We start from the raw sequence: 15,699 nt of genomic DNA on the forward strand, positions 1-15,699 counted from the left end.
TCAAGCACTGAATCCCTTTTCACTCTTACACAATCCCAGCTGAGATTTGGACTAGAATATTCTTCTGACTGTAAGCTCTCTTTAGAGTTGAACATGCTATGGGTATTCATCTAGTGCAGGGGTGTCAAGCTCGCATTGTCATGGCCTCGTCACATGATGTATCGCAACTTTCCCCCCCTTCATTAAACTGGGCGTAGGCATGGCCAGTGTGTGATGCATCTGGCCTGTGGGCCGCGAGTTTGACAGCCTTGATTTAGTGTGATTTGTTTGGTTTTTTTTTTTTAATTTACATTTATATCCCGCCCTTCTCTGAAGACTCAGGGCGGCTTACAGTGTGTAAGGCAATAGTCTCATTCTATTTGTATATTTACAAAGTCAACTTATTGCCCCCCCAACAATCTGGGTCCTCATTTTACCTACCTTATAAAGGATGGAAGGCTGAGTCAACCTTGGACCTGGTGGGACTAGAACCTGCAGTAATTGCAGGCTGCTGTGTTTTAATAACAGGCTTCTTACAGCCTGAGCCACACCGCGGCCCTTAGTATATTGTTTGGCTTAGTATATTGTGTGAACACAGACAATTATGGATTATTTAATAAACCATTGCACAAACCTGGATTTTTTTCTAGATACACTTTAGAATTATGATCGGTATATAAAAATATTTAAATTTGGCATCTGAAAGTTTTAAACCACAAACAACAACTGAAATAATTTGTTCATTTTTTTAATTTACATTTATATCCCGCCCTTCTCTGAAGACTGAGGGCGGCTTACAGTGTGTAAGGCAATAGTCTCATTCTATTTGTATATTTACAAAGTCAACTTATTGCCCCCCCAACAATCTGGGTCCTCATTTTACCTACCTTATGGAAGGCTGAGTCAACCTTGGACCTGGTGGGACTAGAATCTGCACTACTATTAATCTTCTCATCGTTCCCATCACCAATCTCCTTCCACTTATGACTGTATAACTGTAACTTTGTTGCTGGCAATCCTTATGATTTATATTGATATATTGACCATCAATTGTGTTATAAATGTTGTACCTTGATGAACGTATCTTTTCTTTTATGCACACTGAGAGCATATGCACCAAGACAAATTCCTTGTGTGTCCAATCACACTTGGCCAATAAAAATTCTATTCTAAAAAAATTTCTCACTTAGCAACATAAATTCTGGACTCAATTGCAGTGGTAACTTGAAGACTACCTGTAATTATAAATTGATTAGTTCCCAATAAGGGTTTTTAAGAATACCTGTTCCATTATGGTCTATGCATTGCTTTCTTTTCTGTACATGTTTTGCCACACCATACAGGCAGAGGTGAAATCCAGCAGCTTCTGACAGATTCTGGAGAATCGGTAGTGGAAATTTTGAGCAGTTCGGAGAACTGACAAAAACCACCTCTGTCTGGCCCCAGAGTGGGGTGGGAATGGAGATTTTGCAGTACCCTTCCTCTGCCATGCCCACCAAGCCACACTCACAAGCCACGCCCACAGAACCAGTAGTAAAAAAAATTGGATTTCACCACTGCATACAGGCCTAATTTATTCAAGGAGTATATATTACTCTGCCAAAACTGGCAGATCATGTTTAACTAGGAAGCACAATGGAATGTAAAGTGCTGTGGGTTGCTATGTTATTTGCTGAAAAATTAAAATTAAGGTTTTAAATATAAATGGATATTTTAAAGCTTTTGTTGTCTCCCAAAGTGTTTTGCATTAGTTGACCTTGACCTCAACACACCCACCCACCCACACACATTCATGCACAAACATATACAACAGAAGGGAAACAGAAGACTGGTTATTCAAGTCCAGAGCAAAGGAATCAAATGTAAGGCAGCATAGAACTATGCAGTTCTGGCTGGTCTGTTCCTGTTTTGCTGACGTTCTTCCTTATGCAAGTCCTTTGACTTTCTGACCAGTGGATGAGAAATGAGTTAGCTCCATAAGGAAGTGAGTCCCTGTGAATTTTACTTTGCTAGTCATTGCCAACTCTAGTGGGGGCAGTGCTCATCTCCATTTCAAGGCCATAAGACAGAGATTATGGATCAGGGGTGGACTCAGCCAAAGGAACTCTGGGAGTTGAAGTCCACAAGTCTTAAAGTGGCCAAGGTTGGAGACCCTTGTTATGGATGGCTATACAGGTAGTCCTCAACTTACAACAGTTCATTTAGTGACTGTTCAAAGTTACAGTGGCATTGAAAAAAGTGACTTATGACCATTTTTCACACTTATGGCCATTGCAGCATCCCCACATGAATTACAATCGGATGCTTGATAACTGGTTCATAATTATGACCGTTGTGGTATTCTGAGGGCATGTGACCTTCTGACAAGCAAAGTCAGTGGGGAAGCCAGATTCACTTAACAACATGTTACTAATTTAACAATAGTGATTCACCTAACAAAGGTGGCAAAAAAAGTCAAAGTCGTAAAATGGGTCAAAACTCACTTAAAAAATTTCTCACTTAGCAACATAAATTCTGGACTCAATTGCAGTGGTAACTTGAAGACTACCTGTAATTATAAATTGATTAGTTCCCAATAAGGGTTTTTAAGAATACCTGTTCCATTATGGTCTATGCATTGCTTTCTTTTCTATACATGTTTTGCCACACCATACAGGCAGAGGTGAAATCCAGCAGCTTCTGACAGGTTCTGGAGAATCGGTAGCGGAAATTTTGAGCAGTTCGGAGAACTGACAAAAACCACTTCTGTCTGGCCCCAGAGTGGGGTGGGAATGGAGATTTTGCAGTACCCTTCCTCTGCCATGCCCACCAAGCCACACTCACAAGCCACGCCCACAGAACCAGTAGTAAAAAAAATTGGATTTCACCACTGCATACAGGCCTAATTTATTCAAGGAGTATATATTACTCTGCCAAAACTGGCAGATCATGTTTAACTAGGAAGCACAATGGAATGTAAAGTGCTGTGGGTTGCTATGTTATTTGCTGACCAACATAATTTTTTCCTGAAATAGCTTTGTAAATAAGATCAAGAGATTGCATTGACATAAAATATATTTAAAAACTCAGAATTTTCTCTAATATGATTTCTCTAATCTTGAGCCTTTCAGATGTGTTACGGCTAGAGTTCTCATAAGTCTAAGTAAGCACTGCCCACAGCCAACGTTCCACGGTTCTGGGTGGGGGACACTTAGGTAGGATTACCCACCAACTATTGTATGATTTTGGGGAAGAAACATCTTATTACTTGAGTTTATGTGTGTGTGTATTTTTAATCTTGTAGAAGCCAACTGTCCTCCTTGTGGATCGCAGTCTTGGAGTTGTACCCTGGTGGTCTTCCATGATTATTGTACCTGCATTCCTAGAAGTTTTTGCCGAGATGGAATACAACACTGCTTTGACTGGTCTGATGAATACCTCTGTACAAGATAAGCAGAAGATGGACCATAACCTTGGAGAAACTAAAAAAACAATACACTGAGAACCAGGCTGTTGTGGAATTGCAGATAACTTTAAAGGGACCTCTCAAAGAATGTTTTATTCAGTGTTGTTGCTCTTCACAGCATGTTCCCCGCTTGGTTGCAGGGGCCGTTTGTTTTGCTCTGCATTCACCTAGTTCTCACAGTGAAGCTATTCATCCCTGACAGACAAGAGGATTTTGGTTTTCATTCAGTTTGTCAGAGCCTGACACTGCTGTTTCCGGATCAGCGACGTGCTTAAATTCAGTCTTTATAATCTTCAAATCTTGGAAAGATGCTCATGTACCAATAAAGCACTATCTTATTTGTAAATCAGAAGTTATGAGCTTTCACCTTATATCAGCTTTAGTTGTTTATGAGTTTATAAATATACAGAAGAGCCATGTCTGATATTTAGATGGCAGGCCAGGAGACATACTAGCTAGAAAAAAAAGGGAAAGAAACCACATAATTATATGCAAAGAAAAGGCTGCCATGTTTATGAATGCCCCCTCCACATCCCTAAATATTTGAGTGTCTTTTCAGAGCAACTTAGCTTAATACAGGTAGCCCTCAACTTACAACAGTTCATTTAGTGACCGTTCAAAGTTACAAAGGCACTGAAAAAAGTGACTTACCATTTTTCACACTTACGACCATTATAGCATTCCCATGGTCACATGATCAAAGCTCAGATGCTTGGAAACTGGTTCATATTTATGACAGTTGCCATGTCCTGGGATCATGTGATCAGCTTTTGCAAACTTCAAAGTCAATGGGGAAGCCAGATTCACTTAACTATCACGCTGCTACAAGCTTTGACCCTCAAGACTCCACCTGACTGTTCTGGGTGCTGCTTTTATTCACCTGTAAGCCAAACTTGCTAAACTTTGGCAGGGAACCCCTATACTGCAAGTGTGTGTGTTTGCATGCCTCATTTAGTGAAGAGAATAAAGCCACTCCTTCATGTATTTGGATGTGCTTGGCCCAGAACAAGACAGTTTATAATGTGGAAAGGTCAAACTTAGTTGGCGAGCTCCAAATTTTGAAACTCAAAACTGCACAACTAGTCTTGTATTACTTTTCTTTTCAAAAAGTACAAATGTATATTTTTGAACATCACAATTGATATAAACAGTTCAACCATAACACTCTTCAGCCCTTTTGTTTACTGTATTATATTTTATTACTTGTGGTTTAAGTCTTGCCCTGTTTCTTCAGATACAACCTACAAAGAGGTTACATCACCCAAGAATGACTTGCATGAATTAAGACTCCCAACAAAAATCAACACCAGGGACAAAAATGAATCATAGCTAGTATCATTTCCAGCAGTTTCTCAGTGAATCCACCTTATGTTCACCCAAACATGGTAAAATGCTCATGTATTGTATGTACAGAAGTATAGCAAGTGTTTCATTTTCTTTACAGTGGTTTCAAGTTGATTTCTTTCCAGTCCATCAACTGCAAATATAAAATGCACCATTTATTTTCCAAGAGAGACAAAGCTGAACATCAGCCAATTAATTTAAAATGTTCACTTTATTCAATAAGAGTTTAGTAGGTCCCATTCTGTCTGTGAAAAACTAAAGAGTTCTGATTGAAGGTGATGTTTTTTCTGCTCCCCTGCAGTTCTCCTTCTCTTTGGGAATTCTTCAATCATTTCCATGTCTCTTTGTGGTAAAGGATTATCTGATGTCTCTGTTCTTTCTTTGTAGAACTGCAAGTTCTCATAATTTTCTCTTTGCTTTTCCCCTAACAGTGATTCTGGAGATCCTTCTGCTTTGGGTCTTTTTCCATCTGCAAACAACAACAAAAACCTCTCATGAAGTGGCCACAACAGCATTTTTATGTTGTTATGTTTTGGCTAGCAGCATCAAGAAAAGAACATTAACTTATATAGATATTTTGAAGGCTTCCAAATGTTCAAAGGATTACTGCTTTAATTCTTCCAGTCATTTTAAATGAAGCCTGAGGAAAGGAGGAATCTTATTTCGTAAGGAGAGAGCAGTTTTAAAAAATCCATTTCAAGTTAACTGTTAACATCTGTGTCTGTACAACCTCTTTAGCTCACAGCTTCAGGGGGCAAAAATATACCTCGGTTTTTTAAAAGTAGTTTTAGCTTGGAAGCAACTGTCTTTATTCAATTACTTACAGAAATGTTGTGCTGCTAGTCTAGATTTTATACTTTCTTTGGAGTTAACTACTTCTAGGACTGCATGTTTCCACTGCAAGATAACCTGAAAAAGTTAATTTCAATAGTGAGTGCACTTAAAATACCACATTACTTAATTGTGTATATATTATGATACTTAGGATGAACAAGTGTCATTACTGTCAAAACTAAGTGATAGTTAACTGAATTGAAAGAATATGAATTATAATCTCTGTAATAACTATCGTTTTTACAGTCTTAAACCAAAATTAATAATTAATTTAAAAATACATTTCTTGTTAAATAATCATTATTTAGTTATATTTCTAAACCTCCTCCTTCAAAGAAGGGCTCTACAATATATTATATATTATATAACATAATACTTGTAATGTTAGTATACAAAACTAATTAATACTGATAGAATATCCAGTTATCTATATGTATTACTTCAATGCATTTAAATAAGAGAATATTAAGAATCTATTATATAACTGTCATGCAGAAATAATATATTGTATAAAAACTGAGAAGATGGAACAACATGAGAGCTACATAGCAAGATTTAATAACATGTCAAAGGACTGAGCTAGTTCTACATTAATATATTATATATGTTTCTTCAAATGTTACTCCTTTAATTATTATTTTGCATATTCTTTTAGGATTATATAAGCAATGTTACATTTTGTTTGCACTTCATCATATCTTCTTACAGTTATACTTTATGAGTAAAATATTTAAGCATTAAAGAAAATATTTCTTTGTTATTGATGCCTGACATTTTAAAACATTCAGACTCACAAACTCATCTTATTATATATTAAAAATGGATATTGGTAATTTAGGAAGTACCTGTTCTGCCCATCCTTCTGTTTTGCAGCTGCTATGATCAAATTCTTTCAAAGGGATCTTTGAATGGACTAGGTCTATGAGCGTCTGGATTTGGTCAATGACTTGTTTTGTGCCCTAGCAATAAAGAGAAACCAAAATAGATTGGCTATGTTCGTGTCATACAGTGATGTCTAATGGTTTGGCTTTGCAAAATGTTTAAATCCAGCCTTTTTGTTTGTAAACAATGCTTTATAGCTTAGTGCAAGGAGGTGGCCACACTGACTTTATTTATTTATTTTTACTGATTGAAAGAATGCCTAGCTCCAGATGCTTCTGGGTGCAAACAAATGATCTAGAGAAACCCAGTAAAACAAAACAAAGTCATAGCAAGCAAAATCCTACAGGGGCTCTCGTGCTACTCTGTCCCAAGGCCTAAAAACAAGGATTTCAGCACCTCATGGAGTATAATCAGGGTGGGTGTCACATGGGTCTTCAGAGAATATCATTCCAGAGGGCATGTGCCATGAGAAGGCCCCAACAGAAGACACAGTTTTACAGAAAGGACTCAAAGCACTCTGATTCTGCCAGATCTTATCAGCATGTTTCCTGGCAACATTTAAAACAAATCATGGCTTATGATTAATATCTGAATCCCCCCATTCTATAAAACAACAAAGTCAATGACAAGACTTATGACAAAACAGAAATGTTGACCTTTTTATATGTGAGAATGTATGGTGTACCTGTGTGTGTAAATACTCATGTGCCTAAAACTAGATGTCAAACAAAGTAAACACTTTTTACCTTGAGGCCAGTTCCAGAGAGATCCAAATAGTTCATCTTCTTGAAAGGACACAGATACCTAACTCCTTTATTTGTGATTCCCGGATTATCTATATAAAAATAACAATATTGCGTTAAAATTAAACCTGTTATACACGCTAAAGGGCATACAAGAGATAAAGTAACTCAAAATGTTTACTTAAATGTTTCTTAACTTGACACTATGCTAAACAATACGCCAATTAAGCTATTATTGTTACTTAACTGAAAGGGGTTCTGAAAGCTTCATTTCCTTGCCAAAAAAGACTATATTTTAGCAAGTATGGTTACATTAAGAGGTGTCTTAGGAATTACAAGAAAATGTAAAATAACAAACCATGGATTGTCACACATAGGAGCAATAACATTGAGTAGGATAGGTGCCCTCTAGATACCATCTTTCAGGCATGCTCAAGGCTTATGAAATGATATCTTCCTGTCTGCAGCCCCTCTTCTTTGAAATATTACCTCTTGTGGTTAGATTAGCCTTAATTTTGTTATATTTTACAAAAGCCATAAAATCTAACTTTTTTTGAAAGGCTTGGAAGAGGATCTGTATGTTATTGTTCTGGGTGGCTTTAAGCTCTATGTAATATTGTTTTTTGCTACTGAAATTATTATTTTGTTATACAGTCTTATTGTTTTAATATTCTTATTGAACGGAAGGAATATAAACCACTCAGAGTCCTGTTGGATTAGAGTGGCATCTAAGCCTGATACAAAAACAGAGAAATATCACATTTCAGGACAGGCATTTGCACTTTTTCTTTCCCACTACAAGTAGTCCTCGAATTACGACCACAATTGAGCCCAAAATTTATGTTGCTAACGGAGACATTTGTTAAGTCAACTTTGCTCCTTTTTTGCCACAGTTAAGTGAATACTGTAGTGATTAAGTTAGTAACATGGTTGTTAAGTGAATTTGACTTTCCCATTGACTGCTTGTCAGGCTACAAAAAGTGATCATATGATCCTTACACACTGCAACCGTCATAAATATGAGTCAGTTGTCAAGCATCTGAATTTTGATCACATGACCATGGGGATGCCACAGCAATCATAAATGTGAAAAACGGTCAGAAGTCACTTTTTCAGTGCCGTTATAACTTTGAATGATCATTAAATGAACGGTTATAAGTCAAGGATACCTGTATATGAATAAAGACTAGATATTTGTTATCAAATACTCCTGTTCCATAGAGCTCCAGCAAACCAGGATATTGTACCATCTTGTTTGCTGTATTCAAGCTAGGAACCACTGCTTAAGGGAGTTGGGAATATATAACCTTAATACATTAAACTGAATTGAATTAAATTAGTAACAAATGATTTATTTAACTTGACCACTGAAGTCTTTCAGCAATTTAAAGCAGAACATAAAGCTGAAATTAAAATTAAAAATAGTAAAAATCTAGAATTCAAACTCTGTTTCAAATATGTCTAAAAATTTTGTTAAGCTAACATAGACAATCAATTTGGAAGCGAATGCATTCTAAAGAAGCAGAACAGATTCAGAAAAAGATCAACCATGAGTCATTTACAAGATAACCTTGAGAAACCGTAAGCAAATCACCTTAATTTTAACTAAGAGGGTCAAACAGAAAAAGATACACAGTCATATAAGCTGGTCATATCCCCAATGAGACTATAAAGTTGAATTACTAGTCCTTTACATGGAAACAAATTGGCAGCCGGCATAATGATGTTATTATATGCATAATGGGATGTCTTTGACCAAGCCATATGCTGCATTTAAATTTCTGAACAAGACATAAAGACATTCCCATGTAGGGTATTTATATTAGTCAAGTTGGTGCTAGAAGAATGCACAGGAAAAGGGTCAGAAAAAAAGGAAGATCCAGATGCACCCCACACTATGTTTCTGCTTCTTTTGGAAGAGTGTCATTTTGTTCAGTATAGGGTGAGCTCTCTTGTCTATTATTACATCTTCTCCAGAGTTAGATAGTATATTATGGTCCAACACCAGATTAGCCTTAACCAATCCATTACCTGAATTCAAATGAGCTATGCCAATTACTTGAGGTGATACAAGGAAATAGATTTTTAAGTCATTACATCAGATAATATCCAACATCAGATTATCTGATATGTCCCTCAACAGTTTATATAAATATTGAAAACCGTCAGTGATTGCTATGTTGAAACCAAGTATTTCCAAACAGCGCTGCCTCAAAGTTTATCTGGAAGAGAACTGGAATAACTAAAGAAAATTGAGATTTAAATAAAAACACACCCAAAGAACTTGATGTCTCTTGAGTAACATTCCAAAGTATTCAAATAATCTATTGAGTCTTGATTCTATTCATCTCAAACATGAAGGATAACATTGCTGGCTTTGTAGCAAAAAAATAGTAACTTGTCTCTCAAAGTTCAGTTAAGGAAAGGAAGGTATAGGCAGTCCTTGATTTACGACAATTGTGCCCAAATTTTCTGTTGTTAAACAAGACAGTTGCTGAGTTTTGCACTATTTTATAACCTTTTCTGCCACAGTTGTTAGGTGAATCACTGCAGTTATTAAGTTAATAACAGGGTTGTTAAATAAATTTGGCTTCCCTACTGACTTTGTTTGTTAGAAGATCGTAAAAAGTGATCACGTGACCCAGGGACACTGCAATGGCAATGGTCTTAAGTGTAAAAAATGGTCATACATCACTTTTTTCAGTGTCTGTGTAACTTCAAATGGTCACTAAATGAATGGTTGTAAATTAGTCTTAATTTATACTTACAAGACAAATCCAATACTGAGAGATTTTCAAGGCCTCTTTTCATCACTCGAACTCGTGCTGTCATTTTGCGAAGCCCAATATCTGATAAGCAGTTATCTTTCAGGAGAAGGTGAGTTAGACTGAAGTAAAATGTAAAAATTGCAGTTTTTACAGAAATATCTGGAGTAATGTTAATTGTTAAAGAATAATTAAAGAGTATTTCCTGAAAAGTATCAATTATTGTTTCAGGTTTCCTTTCTCATTTTAAGACCAGCTTGAATTCTTTATGTTATCACAATTATCATACATTAGTAATGTTCAGAAAAAGAAAACACATTTTAGTACCTTAAAGTTTATTTGTCTTAACCTAGTTAATTTATTAATCTAACCCAATTTGTTGTATATGTCTACAACTGCAAATTTGAACACACTTCAAAGAATTGTAAATTAAATAGATATGACACTATTAATCTAGACATGATTTAATTAAACAGGGCTATAAAAAGCATTTAAAAGAAATGGTCTTTTTGTAACATGGATTATAGTACAAGTATGACATTAGCATGAAAAAAGTACCTTTCTTTCTTTGAAATATTTAAGCAGTCACATCCTTTTAAGACTCTCTGCTTCAAAAGCTGTCCTCAGTCCATGTGCTATACACATATATGTGCATGTCCAGGCAACATTTCTGCATGGACTGTTAGTGAAGAGGTTGGTAAACATGTCTACAGAAACAGCTGTTGTTTGAACTATAGACCAGATTTAGATACTGCACTAAATCATGTTCTGGTTAATCTGATATGTGGAATAACTTGTAATTGCTGAATTGATACAATATCCCAAAACATAAACAGGTTTCATTACAGCTCAGCATGAAATAGCATGTGATCCTTCTGTATACCCTCTTAAAATTTGAGGGCTGGGAGATGTCTGGGATATATATATATATATCTCAATTCTATATATACAAGATTAGATTAAGGAGAAAAACCAGAACAATTTAAGTACTTCCTTCTATGGAAGGAAGCGTCTATGGAAGTGGTTCTCAACCTTTATAGTGCTGCGACCCCTTTAATACAATTCCCCACGATGTGGCGACCCCCAACCGTAAAATTATTTTCATTTTGAATTTATCGCACCTGAAGCCATATTGGCTAGCGATCTGAACTGCTTGCGATTGCCTTGAGGACGGAGGCATTAAAGCAGAGACTCCTTCCCTATTAAGTTTATCGCGCCTGAAGCCAGATTAGGCTAGCAATTGGGAGTGATTGCAGCTGGCTTGAGAGGGAGACATCAGAACAAAGATTTCTCTCTTTTTTAATTGATCACACCTGAAGCCGAATTCGGCTAGCGATTTGAAGAGCCTGCAGCTGGCTTGTGAAGACAACAATTGGAGCGTGATTCTTCAACTCACAAGTATACTTTCCATATTTCCGATGGTCTTAGGCGACCCCTGGCAAATCGCCATTCGACCCCCAACAGGGTCCCGACCCACAGGTTGAGAACCGCTGGTCTATGGAAATTCTCAACCAACCAGTTAGAACTAAAGAAGCTTCTTGAATGAGAAGCAAAACTTTACCAAAGGGAAAAAAATCAAGAAAGTCTACTTGCTTTTTGGAAAAAGCAACTTTGGTTCTTCCTTCTACATTTTTTCTGTCATGAGGTCCATTCTTGTGAAGGAAGAAAGCACTTATTTATTAGCTGTATAGAGCGCGCCAAGGTAATATACAGTTGTTGTCCTCGACTTACGACCACAAATGAGCCCAAAATTTATGTTGCTAAGCAAGAAGTTTTTCTCCATTTTATTTTTCTTACCACAATTGCAAAGTGAATCACTGCAGTTGTTAAGCTAATAACATGGTTGTTCAGTGAATCTGGACTCCACATTGACGTTGTTTTTCAGAAGGTTGCAAAAGGGGATTGCGTGACCTTGGGACACTGCAACTGTCATAAAATATGAACCAGTTGGTAACTGTCCGAATTTAGATTATGTAAACATGGGGATGCTGCAATGGTCATTAAGCGTGAAAAACAATCAAAAGTCGCTTGTTTCTGTGCCGTTGTAACTTTTATCAATCACTAAATGAATGGTTGTGTCAGGAAATTGTTATTTGCCTAACTAGTTGGCCAGGCAATATATAAACTATGTATGTTTGTAGAAAGACATGATATTGCTTTAAGGCTGTGCTGCATCATGCAAGCATCCTGATTGGTTGAGCTCTGTAGCCAATGTATAAAAGGACTACTAAATTATGGCTTGTGGGGAATCTACAGGGACGCTACAGCATTATAACCTGAAGACATGCTACAACTGTATATTTGAGCTTTATGATCGTTGCTTGATCATGGCTAGTTACTGATTCCTCAAGATACTGGCTATTGTGAATTGAACTGTCTTTTGCCGAACTGAAAGAAGACCTTGTTTGTTATGCAAGTCTACGTTGGTAAGAAGACTTGATATCTGTAACATCCCTGACTGACTGACTTTATATGTGTATGACCTGGAAATGTTTTTGGACTATGACTTTGCCTTTTTCCTAAAAGTAAAAGAATATCAAACCCCAATTTGTCTGCAAGTGACTGTTATTGTATACAACCAGTCTCAGTCGTTTTCATGCGTAGGGTACTCTGCTCAACAGTCCACAATTTTTGTTGTGAACCCAGATTACCCTAAAGTAAGTCGAGGACTACTTGTAATTGGTAAGGTGTAGCATGCCACCAGAAAGACCCAGAATCAAATCTAGCATGAGCCTTAGAAACTCTTTGGGTCAGTGGCCCTGACTCTCTCTCAGCCCAATCTACTTCACAGGGTTATCACTTTGACGAAAAACAGAGGCAAAAGAAGGGCTATGTATGCCACTTTAAATTCCTAAATGGAAATTGGGCTATAAATCTAACAAATAAATAAATAGTGGCATTTAACAGGTACTTTCAGCTAGCACACAGAAAATCAACCATTCGAATAAAATTTTTCCAACCAGTGAAAAAAATAAATGGATAATTCATTCCATTTCTAAGATAAGTAACAGATAAATGCATTTCAGGCTTGTTATAATTAAAACTGGAACTGATTTCAGTTGCTCTAGTTCTTTGAGCAATAAACAAATGAGAATGCTAATTTCTCTCACAATTATTATTACTGTACCTGGACAGACTTTCATTGGTGACATGCTCTAGCAGCTCATGGTCATCTCCAAGTTTACAACAGGACAAATCCAAGTATGTCAGACCTTGGAAAGATTTAATTTCTTCAAGTTTTTCAGAGATAATTAGAGAACTGTAAAGAATAAAAACAAAAATGTAAGCTCCTACAACTTAGCACTGTATTGGGCATTGTCTTCTATTGCTGAAAATGTAATACTACTAATCATCTTTACAAACAAGATTATTTTCTTACAAATTTTGGTTTGGTTTGGAAATCAGTTTGGGCCTCATATATTTTGGAAAAAGCAACCACAGATTTTGTTAATGCCCAATCTAAGCCACTTCTAATTATGCTCAATTCCATTTCAATATAGTATTGAAAAGAAGTCATGGAGAAATGTGATAGTAAAATCATACAATACAGTCAGGATCTCAGAAGTAATCTAACTCCCTGTTTGTGCATGTTCTATTAAAGCAAGGATTATGCTTATTGTCTAAAGCACAGCTACAATAAAACCATTTTTTTTCATTTACAATTTACAAAGCATCTCAACAAAAGGCGAATTTGATGCAGGTACAGCTGGGATCAAAACAGTTAGGTGCAAAACTGCAAGGAATAAATAATCCTTAATTCATTTTCTTTAGATGTCAATACAGTTTATTTTCAGATGACTCTGTTTAAGAAGGTTGTAAGTATTCCTGTACATTTAAGATCTACAGTAATACTATAGAGAATAAGGTATTTTATTTTATTTTTTGGGGGGGGGAATAATTCAACTTCTATAATTCTCAATGAGCACAAAGTCTTAACACATTTGTGGGCTAAATTACCACAACTTGAAGAAGGCTACCCTGTATCTTTGTAAATTTACAACACTATTTCTCATACAAAACAGGCACAACAGCAGCACAAATTTAAAAACTTACGATAAACTAATAAGATTAGCTTATAAATATCAAGCCGATAAGATTTAATATCCTTCAACTGCAAATGAAGCAACAATAATTCCATTTCCAGTTATGTAACAGTTCAAAAAAATAGAGATAGGCAGTTCAATCTATCAATCTATATATATATACTATACATAGTGTAAAATTGGAATGCTCTGTGAAATTAAATAAGTCAATGCAAAAAGGATAGATAGATATTTGCAAATCTATCTATCCTTTTTGCATTGACTTATATATATATAAGCATATATATATGCTTCATTAGAGTAAAACATACTACTATTAGGAAACAGTATGTGCTTACCCATTTCTCAAACATAGTTTCTGAAGCACTAAGCATCCATAAGCATTAGTGAACGTCTGCAAAGCACAAAGCCCTGTTTTTGATTCCATGAATTTCTGCCTAGCATCTGCAGCATAGAAAAGCTTTTCTGCTATCTGTTCTGGAAAATCATTCAATGAATCAACATAATTAATATTGTCAGCAATATAGCTCAGGACTAGGCTGAAAAGAGACTTGGAAGAATAACGAAGACTTCCCTCCTTTGTGTAAGTAAAGATAAAATGATCCGTCCTTCCATTGTCATTTTCCTTGTTGACACAAAGCTCAACAGAGAATTCTTTGGAGAACAATCTTGAAGGCCTTGAATTTGGAGTATAATTGGTTCTTCCTCCTGAAGCTTGATTTATCATAAAGAGCTGACCATTCTCTAGAACATATACAGGTTCTCCTTCTGGAACATTTTCGGCACCAAGATAGCATGACATTCTGCTTTCAAATTTCTGGAAGGAAAAATGAACAAAGTAAAGTATTAAAGAAGTGGAATGAATTTCCAAAACTTATTCCACCTTTGGCTTTTTTCACTTACACAGAGTATTTTTATACATAAATATTTTAATATTAATATTAAATTAATATTTAATATGATTGTATATCTTTATGTCCTTGCAGGAGAGAAAAAAATCCATTAACAGCTGTCCTCATTTTAAAATCATAATCTAAAGCAGTATTTCTCAATCCGGCAATTTTAAGATGTGTGGACTTCAATTCCCAGAATTCCACAGCCAGCTTGCTTGCTTGCTTGCTGTCTGTGGAATTCTGGGAGTTGAAGTCCATACATCTTAAAAGTTGCCAAGATTGACAAACAGTAGTCTATAAAACAAAATTAATCCAAACCATGAAGCTAAAAAAAAAAAAGAATATACCTGTTGTTCGGAGAAATTTCTGAAGACGCCTACAGCGTATTCGTATGATTCCAAAAGAGCAGTCAAGCTTCTTTTACCGCCAGTCTTTTAGTTAATTAGCAAATCCTTTCAACTTACATGCAATATAGCCAGGTTTTGTTTCGATTTCAGCAGGGGAACATTGGAAACAACCAGCAGCCTCCCCAAATCCACTCTGAAAAGTGCGCAGCTGGGGAAATCCACCCCCCGCAATCCGTCGCCTCCCAACGACGGAGGTTTCTGTGAAACCACCCCAGAAAATAGAAAAATATAAAAGAAGAATCACTTGCCCCCACTTTCGACCGCGAGAGCAGCGACTGAAAAAAGCAATGCGCACGCGTGCCTGGGTGGAGACCCTAGAGATAAAAATGTAGAGCCGTTTCCCGAGAACGAGAGAAGTGTGTGT

General features: G+C 36.3%; 1 protein-coding gene across 2 annotated transcripts; it reads right to left on the reverse strand.

Annotated features, from left to right (window-relative positions):
- Positions 1–4,640: 4,640 nt before the first annotated feature.
- On the reverse strand, positions 4,641–15,600 carry LRRC42 (leucine rich repeat containing 42). Of its 2 annotated transcripts, none has more exons than XM_058175158.1 (8): positions 15,393–15,600; positions 14,374–14,852; positions 13,120–13,251; positions 9,996–10,114; positions 7,231–7,319; positions 6,448–6,561; positions 5,593–5,677; positions 4,641–5,237 (listed from the first exon to the last, which is right to left on the reverse strand). In XM_058175158.1, the coding sequence occupies exons 2-8, from the start codon at positions 14,835–14,837 to the stop codon at positions 4,984–4,986; spliced, it is 1,257 nt and encodes a 418-aa protein (XP_058031141.1). In that variant the 5' UTR covers positions 14,838–14,852; positions 15,393–15,600; the 3' UTR covers positions 4,641–4,983. The 2 variants fall into 2 exon arrangements, with proteins under 2 accessions (XP_058031141.1, XP_058031140.1); XM_058175157.1 differs by having other exon boundaries at positions 15,276–15,600.
- Positions 15,601–15,699: the final 99 nt, after the last annotated feature.

This window comes from Ahaetulla prasina, chromosome 3, assembly GCF_028640845.1.
Source record: "Ahaetulla prasina isolate Xishuangbanna chromosome 3, ASM2864084v1, whole genome shotgun sequence".
NCBI classification, from domain to species: domain Eukaryota; kingdom Metazoa; phylum Chordata; class Lepidosauria; order Squamata; family Colubridae; genus Ahaetulla; species Ahaetulla prasina.